General features: G+C 40.4%; 2 protein-coding genes across 3 annotated transcripts; one reads left to right on the forward strand and one right to left on the reverse strand.

Moving 5' to 3' along the window:
• The first annotated feature begins 26 nt into the window (after positions 1-26).
• Positions 27-17,293, forward strand: churc1 (churchill domain containing 1). Of its 2 annotated transcripts, none has more exons than XM_047388243.1 (4): positions 27-229; positions 325-460; positions 1,956-2,026; positions 17,031-17,293. In XM_047388243.1, exons 1-4 carry the CDS (start codon positions 173-175, stop codon positions 17,064-17,066), a joined length of 300 nt encoding a protein of 99 aa, XP_047244199.1. In that variant the 5' UTR covers positions 27-172; the 3' UTR covers positions 17,067-17,293. The 2 variants fall into 2 exon arrangements, with proteins under 2 accessions (XP_047244199.1, XP_047244197.1); XM_047388241.1 differs by lacking the exon at positions 17,031-17,293 and adding an exon at positions 2,118-3,892.
• On the reverse strand, positions 3,815-21,769 carry ttbk2b (tau tubulin kinase 2b). The gene is made up of 15 exons (XM_047388238.1): positions 21,536-21,769; positions 20,985-21,094; positions 20,731-20,878; positions 19,164-19,237; positions 18,930-19,070; positions 18,730-18,834; positions 18,445-18,510; positions 17,009-17,101; positions 16,801-16,926; positions 16,556-16,713; positions 16,121-16,310; positions 10,128-10,342; positions 9,572-10,040; positions 6,157-6,848; positions 3,815-5,175 (listed from the first exon to the last, which is right to left on the reverse strand). Exons 2-15 carry the CDS (start codon positions 21,051-21,053, stop codon positions 4,821-4,823), a joined length of 2,901 nt encoding a protein of 966 aa, XP_047244194.1. The 5' UTR covers positions 21,054-21,094; positions 21,536-21,769; the 3' UTR covers positions 3,815-4,820.
• Positions 21,770-22,685: the final 916 nt, after the last annotated feature.

The following is a 22,685-nucleotide window of genomic DNA, read 5'->3' on the forward strand; positions in this document are numbered from 1 at the left end:
AACAAGAAGATGCAATAATTTAAAGCTGTTGGCACGATGTTCTCACATTGGGTGTTCTATAGATCTAATTAATGTGTTCCTGCGGAAGAGGAGATACTCCGACAAAAATAATTAGCTAAATGTTAGCTGCTTCAGGTGTCTTGTTGTACAACAACATTTTCTGTCCTATTTGATGACATTTTCGGTCAGAATGTGCAACGGTTGTGTCCATAAAGAGTACCCGGACCGGGTGAGTTGAGGCTACCGACAAATCCTATAGTGTAAACTGACGTACAAAACTGATGGTGGCATATGAAAGAATTACTCTTGAATTTGTTGTTTCAGGGCAACACTTGTCTGGAGAACGGCTCTTACTTGATGAACTATCTGGGCTGTGCGAACTGCCATCAGAGAGACTTCGTGCTGATCAGCAACAAGGCCACGGAGGATGATGATGGGGAGGAAATTGTCACATATGACCGTAAGAGTCTCTTGTTGTCTGATGACTATGGGACCACAAGTCTGCTTACTGCACTTTATTATGTCCTACTCCCGACTGGACTGCACAAATATGCAGAGCCCTGGAACATTTGAACATTTTGTCACTTTACAACCACAAACTTCAGTGTTTTCCCTGTCAGTTAAAACGTTGTAGTACAACTTTTTTGGCACATCTAGAAGAATGCAACATAGTTTGAGCTCAGTCAGACTGAATGGAGCTCTTCTCCAGCCACAGAAAGCATCCCTGCAGCAGGAGGCTATCACCATCATGTTTTATGTTGGGCATAGTGTGTTCAGGGGGATGTTCAGTGTTAGCTTTCCACCAAACATAACCTTCTGCCTATAGGTCATAGTTTTCTTTTAAAATTCAATTCAATTCTAAAATACTTTATTAATCCCAAAGGGAAATTAAATGTTGTTATAGCTCATATTATGCAGGTTTTTTCAAAGAGCCGTTGTAGATGCTGATGGCTGTGGGCAGGAAGGATCTCCTGTAGCGCTCTGTCTTACAGCAGATCTGAAGACACTCTGTTGCTGTAGGACAGTCTCATGAAGAGGCTGTCTAAAAGTGTGGCTACTCTTCCATAAAGACCAGATATGGGAAGAGCAAGCTGTAGTTTTGCTAACAGATTCTCCCACCTGAGCTGTGGATCTTAACAGCTCCTCTACAGGGACCATTGGCATCTTGGCTGCTTCTCAGATTGTTCTCCTTGCTCCACCTGTCATAATAGGTGAATAACCATGTCTTGGTAGGTTTGCAGTTGTTCCATTCTCTTTCCATTTTCAGATGATGGCTTGAAGGCCGCTTAAATAGTTGGATGTTACTTTATGACCTTACCCTGAATAAAACTTTATCCAGCATCCTCCTGATGCTGTTTAACTTTGTTCTCTTACAAACATCTGAGGCCTTCACAAAACAGCCAGATTTACACAGATTAAATTACACACAGATGGGCATTATTTACTATACTATATTATTTTACCATACTAATTCAGTGATGTCTGAAGGCAGTTGTTTGCACTAAATGTTATTTAGGGGTATTGGAGTAAAGAGGGCTGTTTAAAAATGCACACCTTACTTTTCTGTTTTCAAAACATAATTTTCTTCCACTTCATAATTATGCATTACTTTATCACGTAAAATCCAAATATAATACATTGAAGATGGTTGTAACGCAGCAGTGCCCAACTCCGGTCCTCCAGAGCTACTATCCTGCAACCTTGAGATGCATCCTTGAGAAAGAAAATGTTCTGGTGTAATAGACCCTGACTGCATTGCATGGAGCTCCAGATGTGTAATGCTGAACCAAGATCACAATATCTATTGAAGGTTTTTAAAAGTAAAGTTATAACAGCCACTGTGTTTAATGACTGACTATCCAGGGGGTTTTTTGGGTCCAAATTTTGTTACCTGTCTGGTCGTTGGTAGTCCATCAGCAGCACTTGAATGAATCCAATAATCTCCATCTTTCCAGATGTTTGCAAAAACTGCGACCACGTCATCGCCAGACACGAGTACACTTTCTCTGTTGTAGACGAATATCAGGTGAGTAATGATGTCTGATTTATTTACCATGCTCAAGTGGATCCTCAGAGTCGCTCAGATGATCTTACCTCTCTGTACTGTGTTGGGGCAGGAATACACTATGCTCTGCATGCTGTGTGGAAAGGCAGAGGACGCCATCAGCGTGTTACCAGATGACCCCAGACAGTCTGCACCTCTCTTCTAAACCTCATTAGACACAGAAAACTGCAGTTTTTAGATTATCACGAGCATGGCTGCCCTTTTAAAAGCTGCAACTGCCCAGCCTCACCGATTGAAAGTTAGGCCTCTGAAATACCACACCAGGCTTTATTGCTTGCTTTTAAATAGTTTTGAACTGCTCTTTGTTATGATATTGGCAGGACAGTACTTTTTACAAAACTTTATAATGCAAAAAAAAAAAAAAGAAAAAATCCTGTTTTTTATTTGACAGTAGTCTGTAAATATTTTTGTACTGTTGCTTCTGTTACAACATCCAAAGGATGTGCTGCTGCTTTTTCCCCACAGGGCCTGGGACAGTTTTGATTCAAAAGAAACCTTGTAATGAAAACTGCTTGCCCAATTTTAACATTTGATTAAGTATTTAAAAAAAATTTAAAACAGAAGTTACTTTTTAAAGTACTAAATAAAGGTGAATTTCAATAAATCATTGAAAAGTTTATTTCAGTAATTCAATACAAAAACAAAATTCATATAGATTCATCACACTATTTTAAGCATCTAATCCCGTTCTGTGATGGTTATGGCTTACAGCTAATAAAAAACCCAAATTCTGTCTTCCTGAAAGTGAGATTAGTACAAATAACCAATAAAAATCCAATTAAAAGATATAATCAAAGATTAGTGGAAAGTTGAGTGGAAGCAAAACATCTAGAATTAAAATTTACACAAGGTAACCACAGCCTTGAGAAGATTGTGAAGAAAAGTCGAAGAGTTTGAGGGAGATTCACAAGGTGTGGACTGCAGCTGGAGTCAGTGCTTTAGGAGGCAGCCCCCACAGACGGATGCCAGACATGGGTTACATCTGTTGTATCCCTTGGATTAGGCCCCTCCTGAACTAGAAACATCAGCAGCTTCTTACATGGCTAAAGAGAAGCAGAACTGGACTGTGACTCAGTGGACCAAAGTCCTCTTTTCAGATGAAAGTAAAGTTTGCATTTCATTTGAAAATCGAGTCTCAGAGTCTGAAGGGATAAGAGCCTCAGCGGATCTACAGGCTCATCGCTTCCACCAGCCTCTGGTATCACAACTGGACATGCTTGGGCAAACATTTCTCTGCTAAAAATTTCAATTGTTCTGTAAGATCTAAAATCACAAGAAACTCTGAAACTTTGTGTTTCATTAACTAAAAGTTATAATCCTCAAACTGAAAAGAAACATGCAATATGTCACAAATTTAAGTTTCCTTTTTTGAATTGAATTACTGAAAAACATTTTTAAATAATTTTCTAAGTGATTAGATGCACTTTTATAAACCAATCTGTTATCTGTAAAATAATTTTCCCCAAAAATTGACCATAAATTAAAAAACAATGTGCTGCAGGTTCATTGATGGAGGTAGTTTTGAATTGGAACAGAAAATAAAGGTCTTTAAAGAATCACAATTTATGCATCAAAGCAAATGATAATTTCTTACTAAATTCAAATCCATCAAAACACATGCTTTTAGCTGATGCATTTGCAGACTAAAAAAAGTGGGAATTGTACCTTTTGATGCATTATATGAACAGGGTAATAAAATAAGCAGGATCCATCAGTATTTGAGCTTCCAATCAATGATCAGAGTCAACCGTGGGAAAACCGCAAGATTTTAATTACTTCTAAGGATTGAATACCAATTATATTAAATATATAATGTATAAGGTAAAATCAGTGTCACCAGTCTCTTCTTATCAATTTCTTTCATTTCATTCAAGAACTCCCTCTGCTTAGACCAACGAATCAGCTGGACTGGTCAAATGTACCTTTATCGAAACATCCGTTTTGTTTCTATTCATTTCTACATTTTCTCAACCTTTCTCTCCTCATAGGGGGCAAACCACAGTTCATCCCACCCACTCCTCTTGCAGCCCTAGAAACAAAAGTCTTAAAACATTCACATGGTTTTGATCAGAACCAGTTCAACAAAACACAGATGCTTCAGGAGATTGTACAAATACATAAAAAAAACAATGTTTGCAGGGATTCTCATGCATGTTTACAGTAGTGCTCTTAACGTACATTCTTAGAAGCTGATGGCTGCGTGAGATTTTCTTTCTAGTAAAGTAAAAGCAAACATCAACACTAAGATAAGCCAAAATGAGCAGCTCATTACTGAATACTAGGATTAGCAGTTTTACGAGAGAGAGACTGTATGCTGCATGCTCTGGCTCTGCACGTGAATGCCGATTTACATATACTGATTGTTCTTTACCGTTATAGTGTTTCTACAGTGAATACATGGTTTAAATATTTAGTGATCTATTTTGCCCTAATAGTACATATCTACAGTTAGAATTTTTTTTTTTTTTTACATCTCAAGTATTAAACATGATTGTTTTGGTCTCATTAGGCCTAAACAGTTTTAAATGGAGGAGGGAAATGAGAGGTAAAAGTTGGCAATCAAGATTTTCTCCACTTTTTTCTGGTTCACATCCGAATAAATAAATAAATACATTTTATCATACATTTTACATTACATACAGTACATTCCTTTCAGTAAATGTTATATTTACACATGCTATCAGGGCATGGGGGGGGAGGTGAGCCTCACCCCACAGGTGCACATTTAGGATCAGTCAGTTGTGTAAGAATGCAGTCATCGAGTCAATTTTCCAAAGGCTTTACCCTCATAGAGCGGAGCTTTCCCTCTGGAGCCGAGGCCCCACTGACCCGGCCCCGATGGGGCCCTGTCCTGCGGCTGAGCGTATCGAGGGGGAGGGGAGCCCGACAGGCTCGAAGGCGAGCGACTGCGCCCCTGCAGAGCCCCGCTCTCGCGGAGCTCCTGTCGGGAGGGGGAGGAGCTTAATGAGCGCTGCAGGGAGGAGGAGGAGCTGCGAGGGCGAGGAGGGGGGCTGAAGAGCATCCCGCCTCGGTCCTGCATCAGCTGGGTCAGGCTGGCCAGAAAGTCCGCATCGCTGGTGCTGCTGGCACGCACCCTCAAACGCCGCCGCCTGGCGAAAAACAAACAGTGAAGAGAAACATTTTAGAAATCAAAAAGCCTTCACTTAATTCTAGACAGATAAATCATGGCAGCTACAAAGATAAATCACAAAACCTAAAGAAGCTATTTGTCCAACTTTAAATATTAGAAGCTAAAATTCAGATTTTCTTTTTCCAGGGAGTTCTAAAAACATCAGCAATAGGCCGTTAACCGACATCATGACAAACTTCCAGCTGCTTAACAAAGTCCACCTTTGCTTTCATGTGAATAAGGTAGTTTCAGTCTCTCATACAAGACCAATATTTAAATGTTTGGTCTAAAAGCAAAATGTTTCATGTGTGTACCAGACAATCCTGGAAGAAAACATTTAGAGGTTGAATAAACAGACTGGGGACGGATGATGACCTAGTCAAACAAGGAGCCTGCACATACAGCGAGAGCTAAACTAGACTGCTTTGAATTCATTTAAATTAGTTAGAATGGCCCAATCAAAGCCCAAACCTAAAGTCCAAATGACCGTACTTAAAAACCGATGTTCACAGACTCTCTCCATCCAGTCTCTAGAAGCTGGCAGAGATGTACCTAAAAGGACTTAAAATGCAGCAAAAGGTGGTTCTACAAAGTACTGACTGAACACTCCTCCTAAAAGAAAACATGTTATGACACAACTTGACCACTAGAAGTAAAACAAGAACACTTGAGCCAACTGTTGAAAAGAAAAAACAAAGCTGATTTCTTCTTTATGTCTAGAAAAATCAAATAAAACAGCTCATTCTAATTCTATCTGGTATGATTTCTGTATCTTTAAAAAACAGGCAAAACAGAAACTAAAGGAAACTTAAACTAGTGAAAGATAAATAAAGAAGCTCATCTGCCAGCTGTGGATGCTCCAATCTAGACCATTGCACATTCCTGCCTAGTTCTAATTACAGTCTTATGGTCAAAGCAGTCGTTGGCAAACAGCCTGATGATATTTGTGCAGCACACACACCTGCTGTCCACACATGGACGGACGGGTGGTTTCCCAGGAGGCGGCCGAGGCAAAAATCTTCCACTGAGCTGCTCTGGCAGAAACGTCGCACTTACAGGACGAGGGATTTTACTTTTACTTCCGGATGAGGAGGACAAGGACAGGGGGTCTTCTCCCACGCAGTCAGACCTAGAGCCCCGCTCCGAGGAAAGCCTGTCTCTCGGCAGAGCGCAGGGAAGGTTGTCACAGGACAGAGAGGGAGAGGGCGAGTGAGTGGGAGAGCCGGGAACCGGGCTGCTCCAGCGGTGGCGCCGCTCCGCGTTCAGGTCCCTGCTTGGAGAGTCCAGGGGATTACTGGGATCTCGCACTGGGATTCGGCTCAGTCTCGGAGATGACGGAGAGTCTCTTCGTTTGATCAGAGCAGGAGGCGGAGAAGAGGAGACTGTGACAGTGCTCTCCACGGCGCCTCCTGCTGTGTCAGCTGGAGGCTGCTGATTCGGCTCTGAGGAGCGGTCAGGCAGACCAGAATCACTCTCTGGGTCTCTGTCGTTGGTCAGGTGAGACGTGGGGCCTTTGGCAGGGATCAACTCTGGCACTGAGTCCAACCTCCTCCTGTCTGAGCTTTCCTCAGCGAGTTCCTCAGCTTTACAGCTCGGGACTTCAAGAGCTGCATCACTCTTCCTTACAGGCGACAGTGGTGCACTGCTGGAGGACTGAAAACAATTATAGTCATTATTTGATGGTTGGGAGAACTTAAAAAAAAAAAAGGTTTTCAAATGTTAAGTCTTTTTGTCAGATCTTTCTAAAGAATGTATTCAGTCAAAGTGTTTCACCCTTTTATAACTGATGTTTTAATTATTTTTAAGTATTCAGCAATTCATGAGCCAACTAATATCTCAGCACAGTAATACAGGTCCTTCTCAAAATATTAGCATATTGTGATAAAGTTAATTATTTTCCATAATGTCATGATGAAAATTTAACATTCATATATTTTAGATTCATTGCACACTAACTGAAATATTTCAGGTCTTTTATTGTCTTAATACAGATGATTTTGGCATACAGCTCATGAAAACCCAAAATTCCTATCTCACAAAATTAGCATATCATTAAAAGGGTCTCTAAACGAGCTATGAACCTAATCATCTGAATCAACGAGTTAACTCTAAACACCTGCAAAAGATTCCTGAGGCCTTTAAAACTCCCAGCCTGGTTCATCACTCAAAACCCCAATCATGGGTAAGACTGCCGACCTGACTGCTGTCCAGAAGGCCACTATTGACACCCTCAAGCAAGAGGGTAAGACACAGAAAGAAATTTCTGAACGAATAGGCTGTTCCCAGAGTGCTGTATCAAGGCACCTCAGTGGGAAGTCTGTGGGAAGGAAAAAGTGTGGCAGAAAACGCTGCACAACGAGAAGAGGTGACCGGACCCTGAGGAAGATTGTGGAGAAGGGCCGATTCCAGACCTTGGGGGACCTGCGGAAGCAGTGGACTGAGTCTGGAGTAGAAACATCCAGAGCCACCGTGCACAGGCGTGTGCAGGAAATGGGCTACAGGTGCCGCATTCCCCAGACCTGGGCTACAGAGAAGCAGCACTGGACTGTTGCTCAGTGGTCCAAAGTACTTTTTTCGAATGAAAACAAATTCTGCATGTCATTCGGAAATCAAGGTGCCAGAGTCTGGAGGAAGACTGGGGAGAAGGAAATGCCAAAATGCCAGAAGTCCAGTATCAAGTACCCACAGTCAGTGATGGTCTGGGGTGCCGTGTCAGCTGCTGGTGTTGGTCCACTGTGTTTTATCAAGGGCAGGGTCAATGCAGCTAGCTATCAGGAGATTTTGGAGCACTTCATGCTTCCATCTGCTGAAAAGCTTTATGGAGATGAATATTTCATTTTTCAGCACGACCTGGCACCTGCTCACAGTGCCAAAACCACTGGTAAATGGTTTACTGACCATGGTATCACTGTGCTCAATTGGCCTGCCAACTCTCCTGACCTGAACCCCATAGAGAATCTGTGGGATATTGTGAAGAGAACGTTGAGAGACTCAAGACCCAACACTCTGGATGAGCTAAAGGCCGCTATCGAAGCATCCTGGGCCTCCATAAGACCTCAGCAGTGCCACAGGCTGATTGCCTCCATGCCACGCCGCATTGAAGCAGTCATTTCTGCCAAAGGATTCCCGACCAAGTATTGAGTGCATAACTGTACATGATTATTTGAAGGTTGACGTTTTTTGTATTAAAAACACTTTTCTTTAATTGGTCGGATGAAATATGCTAATTTTGTGAGATAGGAATTTTGGGTTTTCATGAGCTGTATGCCAAAATCATCCGTATTAAGACAATAAAAGACCTGAAATATTTCAGTTAGTGTGCAATGAATCTAAAATATATGAATGTTAAATTTTCATCATGACATTATGGAAAATAATGAACTTTATCACAATATGCTAATTTTTTGAGAAGGACCTGTATATATGTGGTTCCTTTCTAAAGTATTCATACCTCTTGGACTTTTTCATACTTTGTCACATTACAGCCACAACCCTCAAAGTTTTTTCTTGTTTAATGTGATAGTACAACACAAATTAGGGGATAACTGTAAACTGGAACAAAAAGTGATGCATGGTTTGCAAGATTTCCTACAAGCAAACATCTACTTTAGTAATTAGTTGTCCTTTTATCCAAAATTTCTACCATATATTACCATTTTGATCAGTTTTACAACCATTTGGACAAGGATTTGGAGGCAAAAACAGCAGAAATTGCCCTTTTTTTATTTTAAGATGCTGCGAGTCACTGACTCGATGCAATCTGCTGGGTTTCCTTACAGAGAAAACCTGAATAATAAACTGAACTTGACTGCATTGTTTGATAACTAGGATCTCATTTAAATCTCTCTGTATAACTGGATTGAATTGGCTTTTTTGTGAAGTGCCTTGAGACGACATGTGTTGTGCCATATAAATAGCAAGAACAGAAAATGAAACTAAAATGTTAGACAAAAACTACAGTTGTGATGTTGAAACCAAAACTAAAGGTTGGTATTAAATATTAATTCATGTAAAAAGCTATTTTTCCCAGATATTTAGATCTTTTAGACAATGGAAAAAGTAAGGAAACTTTATTTTTCCGTAATTGTACCAACTATCAAACTAATTCTGTACTTTTCCAAACTTTTCAAAACTGCATAGAAACCCTGTTTAATATAAACTTCTATGAGTCAATTTAATGCGCAACTAAAGTCTAGAAAGAATAATGTGTTTCTAATATTTTATGTGCAGAGAAATCTAATAACTTACCTATGACATCTCTATTAAACTCAACTTGCTCTGTGTGCAGCTGACCCAAAGCTCAGAATGCTTTGTCAAGAACATTTTCCTGGTGCTTCTCACAGTACTTGTTTGTAGAACAACTCCTGGTATCCTACCTGCTCCATCTGTGACCTCCCCATCAAGACAGAAGGCATCTGTCCCAGCATCCCAGGCAGCCTCCGGTGGCCCAGTAACCACGTGCGGGGCACGGTCATCTGCGACAGGACGGGGCTACTGGGAACTACAGGACTGGTCTGGCCGTCTTGCTGCTTAGAGGGCTGATTCTCAGCTCTACTGGTACCACAGGGGCCTGACTTGTCCTCACATTGGGTTTCTGCCTGAGGATGGCCTGCTGAGTTACTGACCTGCTCCAACTCCAGCATCACCCACTCATGAGAGTTGGCCTCTTGAGGCAGAGGGCTAAAGTTCACAGCAACAAAGCCGCTGCTGGCCACGGCTTCCTCGGGGTCGGTAGTCGCTGTGCCAGATTGTTCCTCGTTGCAGGAAGGCGTCTGCTGCCCATTTCCATTCTCAGGTATGGATTTCTCCCCAACATGACAAAGGACGGGGCGCTGTTTCCCCAAACTGACAGAAGAAAATGGAGAGAGAATCAAACATGTTTTTCCTTTAGATTTCAGTTTTTGCTTATCGTAACTAATAAAGAGGTCTTACTAAGCTTCAAGGAAGCGTTCAATGGTGGGCTTGGGTTCAGGCGCCAGTCTCTTTTCGAACGCCAAGCTCTGGCTGTGCCTCATCCTGCGGAGCAGCGGTGCAGCCCGGTCTAGGAACATCGTCTCTGATCGCACCCGTCTTGGCGAACTCTGCATGGAGCCAGTGTTAGGACTCTGGTTCCCCTTGTTCTGACTGTGTTCATCCTCACTCACTACCTACAGAACATAAACAAGGACACCTTTCAAAGCGCTGAAATAATAAAGCAGCACCACAGAAAACTACAAGCATAGACCAGATTCTTTAAATAATAATAATAAGAGCAACATTTGCTTTCCTTAACAAACAGGTTAAGCAGATCTAAGCCTGGTAAAGTAACTATACTCCAAGGTAAACACAGCATCAATGTCTCCAGGACTGCTAGGCAGTAACTGCACTGTGGTCCAGTTAGAGCCCCGTGCCCTAAATCAGTACTTTTAATGATTAATCTGAAGTGTTTTGTTTTTGTGGTGAACTGATGATGCAACACACACCTTCAATAACTTTTTTAAAAACAAGAATTGGGTGTACAAATTTAGATTTAATGTCGAGTTTCTCTAATGCACACACATACACACACCCCCACTTATATCTGAATACATGTCTGACAGTAAGTCGCACCTCGACCACAAGCCATCAATAAGCTCCTAGCATAATTCTAGCTGGATATTTGACCACTCTTGCTGGCATATTTGTTAGAGCTCATTTTAAATGTTGACATATTTAAATCAAGCATTTGAGCATAATCTATACATTTTCAGTAGAGCTTAAGTTGGGGCCATTTCAGAGGCTCAATGGAACCGGGACATGATGCACTAATACCTCTGGCAGCAACACAGCATGATGTTGCCACCATGCTGAACATTTGGTACAGTGTTCTTAAGTCTGAAAGCCTCATTTTAGCTCCTCCGAACGTTTTTCCTCTCAGGATGGTCGAGTAGTTCACTCTTTGATTCATTGGACCTTGAAAGTTTTCGGAAGACGTTTTTGGCTCATCAACGTGGGAAGCTGCAAATTTCAATCAGGCTTGAAGCTGTCTATTTTAGAGGACGGACTTCACTCCAGCAACACTCCAGGGGACATGAAACTGTCTTCACTGAGGTTAGTGACACTGGAGCTCCAGCTGTTTCCAGTTCATGGTTGGCCTTAAAAGGTTCTTGGGGATTTCCTGAACCTTTTAAACAAATGGTCATTTTTCTGAAGATCAGAAACTGAACAATGACCCCAAGCCCACAGCAAAACTGGTTTTAGGACAGATAAATGGGGCCAACATTAAGCTTCTGGAATTGCACTGACATCAATCTTATGAAAAGTTCAGGCTTAAAAAGTCAGGCCTGCACCAGGACACCAACTAGTTTAAATGAGCTTTACCATTTCAAATATCAGGTTTAAAGTGTGCCAGAAGTTTGTTGATGGCTGCAAACCTCATGTAGTTTCTTTGCAACCTGCTAAGAAAGGTTTATCCAAATCTTAGCATGGGGTCTATGTATTTGTATTAATCTATAAGGGTCACTTTGACCATATGAACACAAGAGAAAATCCACAATAAATTCAAACTTATTGAAAAAACTATTTTAAGGCATTATTAAAAGCTCAAAATGAATATAAATAAGCATAAACCTTAGCATATAACTTTATGCAGAAGCTCAGAGCGTCATATGAAACATTTAGGGTTCAGACCAGGAAGCAGGGTCGTAGTTTAACACTCCTCTCTGCAGCTTCTGTACTGCTACCCAGCCATTACCCTATTAAGACAGTGTCTCGCCCACGGCCAAAATAGAATAGTTTAAAAAATAATCTAAAAGGAGGAAATCAGGAAAATCTCATAAAAATAAACAACTCAGACCGAAAAGAAAAATAAAACAATTAAATGTGGCTTACTGCACATAAGATCTCTCTCTTCAAAGACATTGCTAGTTAGTGACCTGATTTGTGACAATCAGATTGATTTATTTTGCCTCACAGAAACCTGGCTGCAGCAAGATGATTATGTTACTATAAATGAGTCAACTCCTACTAATTATTAAAATTTTCACATTCCTCAAAATACTGGGCGAGGAGGAGGAGTAGCAACCATCTTTCAGTCCAATTTATTGATTAGTCCCAGAGCAATCAATAGTTACAACTCTTTTGAATATTTATTCCTTAGTTTTCCTCATCCAAATTGCAAAGCACTAAAACCTCTTCTGTTTGTTGTTTTGTACCGTCCACCAGGCTCTTACTCTCAATTTTTAGATCATTTTTCAGACCTTTTATCTGATTTAGTGTTAAATACAGATAAGATTATTATAGTGGGGGATTTTAACATTCATGTTGACGCTGAAAGTGATAGCCTAAATATAGCGTTTAATGCTATCTTAGACTCAATTGGCTTTGCTCAAAACATTAACAAACCTACCCACCTTTGTCTTCATTCTCTGGACTTTGTGCTGACATATGGCATTGAGTGTAAAGACATAACAATATTTTCTCATAACCCTGTCGTGTCTGACCATTTTATAATAACCTTTGAGTTTAATTTAACGGAGTACTCCACACCTGAAAGAAAATTTCATTATAGAAGATCATTATCAGGCGATGCTGTAACAACCTTTAAAGAATCTGTTCCACTTTTGATTTCCTCATTATCACTGAAAAGCACAATGGAGAGCAATAATTCTGTTTCTGCCCCTTCACAAATTGATTTTCTTGTTCATAGCGTTACTTCATCATTGCGTGATGCATTAGACAATGCAGCCCCCTTGAAAAAGAAGGTAATCATTCATAGGAGGCTAGCTCCTTGGTTAAATTTAGATCTGCGTACTTTAAAGCACATTGTTAGAAAATTGGAGAGAAAATGGCGCTCTACACACCTAGAGGATTCCTACTTAATCTGGAAAAATAGCCTACTATTGTATAGAAAGACACTTCACCAAGCTAGAACTGCTTATTTCTCATCATTAATAGAAGAGAACAAGAATAATCCTAGGTTTCTCTTTAGTACAGTTGCTAAACTTACACAGAGTCATAGCTCTGTTGAGAACATCCATTCCTTTAGCTCTCAGCAGTCATGACTTTATGGGATTCTTCTTAAATAAAATTGATTCTATTAAAAAGAAAATCTTTGACATACTCCCGAAGATGATTACTTCATCCTCAGCAAGTGAGACAACATTGGAAATAACTGCACAACCTGATTTGTGTTTGGACTGTTTTGATCCTGTGAAGCTTCCTGAGTTATCAGAAATATTAGCTTCATCTAAACCTTCAACTTGTATGTTAGACCCAATCCCAACCAAATTATTTCAGGAAGTGTTCCCTCTGATTACCAGCCCCATTTTAGATATGATTAATCTATCTTTAGTAAATGGATATGTACCACAGGCTTTTAAGTTAGCTGTAATTAAACCTTTACTTAAGAAACCTTCGCTTGATCGAGATAACTTGAAAAATTACAGACCTATATCCAATCTTCCATTCTTATCTAAAACTCTTGATAAAATAGTTGCTAATCAAATGTGTGAGCATTTACACAGCAATGACCTGTTTGAAGAGTTTCAGTCAGGCTTCAGAGCTCATCATAGCACTGAAGCAGCTCTGCTGAAAGTCACTAATGATATTCTTATGGCCTCAGATAATGGACTTGTGTCTGTTCTGGTTCTGTTAGATCTCAGTGCTGCATTTGATACAATCGATCATAATATTCTCTTAGAAAGGCTGGAATATGCTGTAGGGATCAGGGGAACAGCGCTAGGCTGGTTTAAATCTTATCTGTCTGACATATTCCAGTTTGTTCATGTAAATGATAAATCATCTTTAAACTCCAGGGTTAATTGTGGAGTACCACAGAGTTCAGTACCTGGGCCAATTCTCTTTACTATATATATGCTTCCAATAGGTCAAATTATCAGGCAGCATAGGATAAATTTTCACTGTTACGCTGATGATATTCAGCTTTACTTATCCATACATCCTGATGAACCCAACCAGTTAGATAGACTACAAGCATGTCTTGAAGATATAAAAACTTGGATGACTTTACATTTTTTGCTTCTAAATTCAGACAAGACAGACGTTGTCGTCTTTGGACCGGAGTCTTTAAAAAAGAAACTGCTTAGTCAATCACTTAACCTGGATGGCATTAAATTGACCTCTGATAATAAAGTAAAAAACCTTGGTGTTATTTTTGACCAGGACATGTCATTTAAACCCCATATTAAACAGATTTCTAGGATTTCCTTTTTTCATCTCTGGAAAATTGCCAAAATTAGAAATATCCAGGAGTGACACTGAAAAACTAGTCCATGCATTTGTTACTTCAAGGGTGGACTATTGTAATTCTTTACTATCAGGATGTCCACAAAATGCAGTTAAAAGCCTTCAGCTGATTCAAAATGCTGCAGCAAGAGTTCTGATGAAAATTAAAAAGAGAGATCATATTTCTCCTATTTTAGCTTCCCTTCATTGGCTCCCTGTTAAATCCAGAATTGAATTTAAAATTCTCCTCCTCACATATAAAGCCGTTAATGATCTAGCTCCATTATACATCAGAGATCTGATTGTTCCATATGTTCCTAACAGAGCACTTCGTTCTCAGACTGCAGGTTTACTGGTGGTTCCTAGAGTATCTAGAGGTAGAATGGGAGGCAGATCCTTTAGTTATCAGGGTCCTCTCCTGTGGAGCCAGCTCCCAGCTTTAGTCCATGAGGCAGACACCCTGTCTACTTTTAAGGCTAGGCTTAAAACTTTCCTTTTTGATAAAGCTTATAGTTAGAGTGGCCTTCCTCCCTCCATGTTGGTTGGAGTAAGGGGGAGTCAGGTTTAGCCTAAACCGGCTCAGTTATGGTTGAGCTGCAAACACACCCTCCATTTCTGCTACCTGTGTGACCCCTTCTCTTTTCCAATGGTTATAATCAGTCTGACAGAGAGAGGTATCCCAATCGTTGTGGTTTTTAGTATAACAATGACCATCAGTGGGACCCTTTGTGGGGTTCCTTGAGACGACATTGTTGTAAATAAGCGCCGTTTAATTAAATAATCTGAACTGAAACTATCTCTGTAGTTATGCTGCTATAGGCTTAGGCTGCTGGAGGACACAACGACCACTTTCACCCTCTTCGCTACATTCTCACACTACTCTCCAATTTTGCATTATTTGCTGTTATTTCAGCTTTTAACCTTGTTCTCTCTATTCTCTTCCTAGAAGCTACACCTGGCCTGGCTGTGTCTACCTGTGACACCTTTCTGGAGAGGGGCATTGTCCAAGCTTCTGCTGGCAACAACTTAATGCTCACCCTCTACCGATGATCCACATGGCTCTGTCTTTTAGTGTTTAACCCTTTCTCTCTCCTAGACATGGCGATTGACTGATCTTAACTGTATCTAATTATATGTGCTCTCTTTCAGACTCTAACCTTGAAAACTGGCTCAGAGTTTATCTGTTCTTTCTTTCTAGGTGAAATGACTAAAGGAGCTACATCCATTAACATTTACTTTTCCTTCCCATAGAAAGTACTCCTGGATCAGTGCTTCTGTGTTCTTTTTGTGTCTCTGCTCTGTTCTCTCAAACCCCCAGTCGGTCGTGGCAGATGGCCGCTCACACTGAGCCTGGTTCTGCTGGAGGTTTCTTCCTGTTAAAAGGGAGTTTTTCCTCTCCACTGTTGCTACATGCATGCTCAGTATGAGGGATTGCTGCAAAGTCAACGCCAGTAACTGTCCACTGTCTCTACATGCTCATCCAGGAGGAGGGAATGCTGCAAGTCACTGACTGGATGCAATCTGCTGGGTTTCCTTAGATAGAAAAACTTTTTATCCAATTTGAATAAACAACTGAATCTGACTGCACTGTTCAATGGTTAGGATTAATTGGAATGTATGTACCTGACTTTTGTGAAGTGCCTTGAGACAACATGTGTTGTGAATTGGCGCTATATAAATAAAACTGAATTGAATTTACAGTAAACAACAACAATCCTGACCTTCCTGATCATTGATTGAGGATGTTTATGGTTGCGGTTGCGGTCCATCTCCTCCCACACGTCTACACCCGCAGTGGTGGGTGTGGGGATGGGGGGGCAGTTGTCAGCATCACTTAGGCGTTCCCCTTGAAGGACATCCTCTGTGTTTTCTCTCTGTAGGTCGCCTGGCAGCACTGAAGCGTTGGCCATGCTGGGGAACGATAAGAGGGAAGGTCACCCTGCAGTTCATTTCCACAACATAATTTAGAGCAGGGATTTCTCAGGGATCTGTGAGTCTGCAGATTTCTGCACTAAAAAAAGCAGCATCTATGCTGTACTATGCAACACATTTCCAGCCGTGTGTGAGGGTAGACTGAATAACATTAAAACTGCAAAAAATCTGGAGGGAAATAATTAAGATTAAAATCTCAAACAAGATTTGGGTATTTCCAATACCCGAGATAAGCTGGGGTGAGGCGAGTGAGCTGCTGAGCAGTGTTCGTTGCAGCAGTGATGGTCAGCACATCCTCTGAATCACATTTCTCCCAGTCATAGGGGTCGTTCTCCAGCACACTGTGGCTCTTCATGGCCTTCTCAAACATGGACATCAGGAGCTGTCTCATAAAAATAAAACAGGAATCAGGACTTTAAGCGTGGAGACCAATAAAAAGAACGATCAATATAAAACACACAAAAAGAACCTGATAGTCGGGTTTAGTGAAGTAATCCAAGGTTAAGATGTGATCCAGGAAGCTGCTGAACTCTAAAGGAAGATGCTTCAGCATGAGCCGGTGATCATACGTCTCCTTTAAGTTTCCTACTTGTTCCTGGGATGTGAGAGAAGTTAAAACATGAGCACAAGAAGCTATCTGTGTATTAAAACTCAAAAAAAAGGTGGACAAAACATACTTTGTCTTTAATTTTTCTCCAGGGAAGCTGTCCGACCAAGAACTCAACCAACATGTAGAAGAGGGACCACAGGTCATCATGGCGACCCATCTCCTGCAAACACACAGCCAAGAATAAGGGAGTAGAACAGCTGCAGCTTTTACAATAGTGTGAATTTGAAACTTTTTATGATCCAGTTAAGCTGGATCATAAAAAGCCAGTGAACATAGCCATTTCTTTACCTGGAATAATTGTAAGCAGAGTACCTATTTCGGAGCAAATAAATTTATGATGCATTTAAATTAATTGCAACACAATTCACATTATTTCACCTACATTCAAGAATGGCTGCCATGTCTGCAACGGCCTCTCTTGCTCTAAAGCTATGACACCGGTTTTGGTTGTCTTCTAATAAAGATCAGGATAAACTTGGATCGTAGCTGAAAGACAACAGATGAGGAGGCGGTGAACTGAGTGAGCTGATTGAGTGAAGAAGCACAGGATGAGGTGCGCTTGGAGAAGGTAGCTACGCGCCGGAGCCGCCATCAGCTGTTAATCGCTGCTCTCCCTGCTAATGTCCATCTCCTGGATGACAGGCCGGATTATTTACGGCTGCAAGTACGCTCACGGCATGTTCACCAGCAAGTGAGATGTACTTTTGGTTTTGACCGTCTCCATAGCAACATCTCCGAATCCAGCTGGATGTGGTGGGCCTCCTGACCAACCTACACCCTGATGCTTCTGTGAATATCTAAGTGCAACCCAATGCAGTAATGAAAGTAAATGGAACCAACAACCACCCATCAGCTCAACACAGGCGAGTGGACCGACCGCTGACCAAGGAGTCGCATGGATTTCTTAGGCAACACTTCTGGTTAGTGGGATGGGAAGAGATGGGAATAGTGCTGCTAACCTTTCCAAATGCTGTTTGATCCCCTACAACTTAAAGTCTCTACCTCATCAATTTCTTCTGATTATGAGAAATGTAATTTCTAAATGTATTTTTTGTAAAAAATCTTTAAAAATGAGCGTATCGTATGAAATCAGCTGCATTCAACTCATATTTTCCTCACTCTTGCCTTTTTAATCTGTTATTATAAAGCATCCATCACACTTTGATGAGGCACAATAAGCTTCATCAGGTTTGAGAATCCATCAACAGGCTGAATGCATCATAAGGATCCTAAGCAAAAATGTATGACACTTGGAATATAACAGCCAAGAGATATTGCATTCCAAAAATTATTTTACAATATTAATGTTTTATGTCGGGCTGTTATGATGACTACCTATTTTTGCTACATTATGTAGCACTAATTCATAGAGGCAAACCCACCATTGCTGCCATTATGGCTGGAATAAGGAGGGTGTACGATGGAACATATCAGTTAATAGAACAAGCAATGAAATTCTTAACCAGTTGTAGGTCAATCTGTGTGTTTTTGGTCGAATCTCACCTTATTCTTATGAGCATTGATAGAGGCATATCGCACCGTTCCTCTGAAACCTGCCACAGGACGAGGCTGAAAGAGAATTACAGTTTACTAGAATGCAAACACCCGCTGTGATACTATAGAAACAGGCTTTAAAACGTCCTTATCTGACATGTTAAGAGTCACAGTTTTTATTTTAAAAATGCTAGAAAAACCCAATAATATCTACCCCAACTTTATTTATAGATGCTCACTTTTTAATTTAAGAAGCCAAAATAAGTCCTTTGGTGAAGTTATTAGAGCACTTACTGGACGGACTTCTTGGTTAGAGTTGGTGAACTGTCGAGCCAATCCAAAATCCAGCATATAGCAGCATCTGCAGGTACTGGCAAGTCGTCCCATTGCAAAGTTTGACTATAAAACAGAAAAGCAAGATCACAATTTATTTAAGAATTAGCTTACAATAAGCAGAAGGTGTATCAGAAATAAACCCCTAAAGGTAAACTTACAGGTTTAATGTCACGGTGCAGGAAGCCCACTGAGTGGATGCTCTCGATGGCCTCTAAAATCTGCTTGCCCAACCTCAAAGTTGTGGAGATGGAAAAGGTACCGCGGGTCATCGTTCTACGCAAATCCGCCAGATTTCTCCCCTTCGGACAAAATATCAGTGTTGTATCAACAGAAAGGTGCGATGTGGAAGGCAGAATCAAAATGTGACAAACATTGGAAAGCGAGGGTTTCACCTGCAGCTCCATCACTACGTAGTTGAAGCGATCGTTCCTGCCGCAGCCAACAAAGCGACAAACATGGTCTTTTCCTATTTGAAAAGGAAGATACAGATTTAAATATGTCAATACAAATGTCTTGTGCTTTCTTCACTCATGAACATGTATGTAAACACTGATTCTATCACTGATCTAATAAACTTCCATGTTCTATCACAAAGTTGTGCTGCACCCCACTCCTCTGCTGAGAGGAATGGGACCAAGTGCAAAAAAAAAAAAACAACCACAATGATAAAAGTAAAAAGGTTGCATTTTAAAGAGGGTTTACTGACATCATCGCCATGGATGGATTTAGATGCAAAGCCAAACACCACTGCGATACTGTGAGAACATTTTTGTTTTAAGCCAAATTACAAAGATAGATCCAGATAACTTAGAAGAGGTTGATTTGAAGCAAATGGGAGAAGAGCATGATAGTAAAACCAACAGTAGAACCAAATAAACAGAAAAAAAGTACGTAAAATGATCATTTACCAACTGCTAATGAATAACGATGCTTTAATTACAAGGTTCTCTGGCAATTCTGAATGTTTGTGAAGTTGATTGAGATTTCTCTCTAAACAAATGTAACAGAGCAGCATTTTTTTTTTTTTCTCCTAATTTCCAATTGGATAACAAAAATATATATATATATTCACTGAAAAACTTTCAGATGTTTACATTGTTTTCAGAACAGCTTAAGGTTTTCACCATTATGTTTCAACAAAACATAAAAACTACCAGGACAAAAACATTTTCTATGAGCCACTTATTTCAAACAATTCACAGTCTCCAGCATGATATTTGAACAGTTAGACCACATCGTTATTGTAGTTTGTGTCATAATACTTAAATAATTAAATAAACAAAAATCGGTTAAAAAGAAAACCAGAAATCTATCAGGAAACGCCTGATCAGTACGTCTGTAGGTATAACATCACCTATTTAAAAAACCTGTTCCTTCTGACTGGGGGTAATACTGACGGTTTGGATTGGTCCAGCCAGAGTCCCTGTGTGAAAAGGAGCTAAAGATAGGGGTGAAGGTGAAGAATCCATCCATCCTTAAAGTTTTGGTGCTCATCGCAAAAGATCAATGGTCAGAAATACCAGTGGAGACATGTAAAAAACATTCCAGCAAGTGTTTGATTGCTGTAATGGCCGAAACAATTTTCATTGTTAATGGTATCAACATTTTAATATGTATTTTTTGTTAGAATATAACATAAAAATTGTTTTTAAGTGAAAGTAACCCTGGAAACAATGTCTTATTATATTTGAGGAAAGGCCTGTGTTATTTTCAATCAGAAAGAAACCTATTGGTAGAATGAACATAATTTTAAATCTACATCTGCCAGGGATGCAAATAATCTTGAGCCAAACTCCATATGTATGAGGTATGACTAACTTTGAGGTAGTATAACCTGAATCTTGAGTGCAGGGACAAGCTGAAAAATCTACCAATATGATCAGATGATTCCTACTCCTTTTTTCAAATAAAGAAACTCCCTGTTTGCTCTCTATGATGGCATGATTTTAAATAACTTACCCTGAAGCTTCTTTAGCACTGCCACCTCCATCTTTAGCACCTGTTTGGGTTGCTGAGCCGACTCGACCTTCAAAGCAACAGTGGCCTGGCTCAGCTGATCCAAGACTTCATAGATCTCCCCAAAGCCACCTCCTCCTATCTTCTTGACCTGAAATTAGGGTTGGTAAGTGAAGCCGTGATATTTGCTGAAGGAGAAATTGAATTCATTCAGTGAATTATGATGTTGCCTTTCACTTTACACCAACGACACCTACCACTTTCCACCTGTCCCTGACCACATCTCCTACTGCCAGGATGTCCGTGTGCTCTCCAGCTCCACTCATCCTGATTGCTCTCTGCTGGCATCAGTGTCACAAGCACTTCACTGAGGAAATAAAAGAGGAAACACTGAAATTCACTTCAGTTGCTCAGCCATAACAGTGTGTAATTTATGCTGCACCAAACACTGACCTGAAAGCAAACAGCAAGCAATCATCTGGTCGCATTTAACTACTCCGATTAACTGAATGGACTGCAGCTCACGTATCCAAAGCTGACTAATTAGACGCTAGCTAGCTAGATAGATAGAAAGATATCAGCTAGCAGGGTTTAGCTTATCTAAAGCAGTGCCTAAACACAGCATAGCTAACTCAGCAGGGATGCAATCACAGACCAAAGAAGAAAACGACCAGTCTGATACAGCAGAATCTCTAAAACTGCTTATTAGGACTGTTTAACTGTCTCCGCTGGTCCTGAGAACAAGCTAATTAGCATGCTTCCTAATGGATAACCGTTAGGAGGCACACTTCTACGGGTTTTTTCTTACCTCGTTTCGATGCACCTCTGCAACACCGGTTAGTGTGTAACATCCGAGGAGCCTCCATGGTTCCAACCCGTCCAGAGCCAGATGAGTCAGTCCAAGCACCATCTTTTTTACCAGATGAAACATTGGTGGTGGTGGACCATAACTGAGATTAGCTGCCCGCGTTAGCCAAGAAGGGAGCTGCTAAGGAACGATGCCTTGTTGTTGACGCCACATGTCTTGAGGCTTCTGATTGGTCCAAAAACTCCTGCATCCGCGAAGCACTAGGAATCAGGAGTGATCAAGTAATTATGGCAAGCTAGATTATCATATAATAGTCAGACAAGCTTTTAGGAATCACAATGTCATTTTTCTCATGAAAATGAGCAGTTTTAGCTACACAGAACGTCAATCCTCCCATCCACGCTTAATGTCCTGGATATATTTCAAAAGTCAGCCTTTCTGGGACATTTGATGCTTTTCTCCTTCATGTCCTTTGGGCTTTTAGAGTGGCCTAATTTTGTACTTTTGAGTCTGATTTTTAGACACAAAGCAACTTTGCAAAGTAAAGTGTAAAGCTGCCATTAGACATATTTTTTTTCACCAAAACAAAACTAATATAGATGAAGAAGAACATATAAAGTTACCTGGCGTGGATCGTTTTTTTTTTTTTTTTTTGTTTGCTTCGTCATGTCTCAGGTTTCACTGAACTCTTAAAGACGCATCCACTCTTCATTAGGCCTACTATTACACGTCTTTGGAAGTTTATGAGATAGACCAAAAAACAACAACTAGGAAGTAACTGAAGTGGTAGTGGTTTTCTAATTTTTTACAAATAAAAATGTGAAATTTGTAGTTGGCATTTGCATTCAGTCCCTTTTACTCTGTTACCCCTATATAAAATATAGTGGAACTTCCTTCAGAAGACACTTAATTAGTAAATAGAGTCCACCTGTGGTTAAATGGAAAGAGTACTGTAAACTAGGGATGTACGACATATTGACATATCAACATCGGACAAAGTTAAATTGGGTCAATATTAACAACCGATGTTTATTTCCATCTTGTTGACATTTGAGTATGTGTTTCAGTAAAGGTTGGCCATGTGGTATTTGTTTGCATATGTGACACTGATAGCGATACAGCACAGTATTGTGCCATGTTTAACTAAAGC

The sequence above is a fragment of the Girardinichthys multiradiatus genome, chromosome 15, assembly GCF_021462225.1.
Source record: "Girardinichthys multiradiatus isolate DD_20200921_A chromosome 15, DD_fGirMul_XY1, whole genome shotgun sequence".
NCBI lineage: Eukaryota > Metazoa > Chordata > Actinopteri > Cyprinodontiformes > Goodeidae > Girardinichthys > Girardinichthys multiradiatus.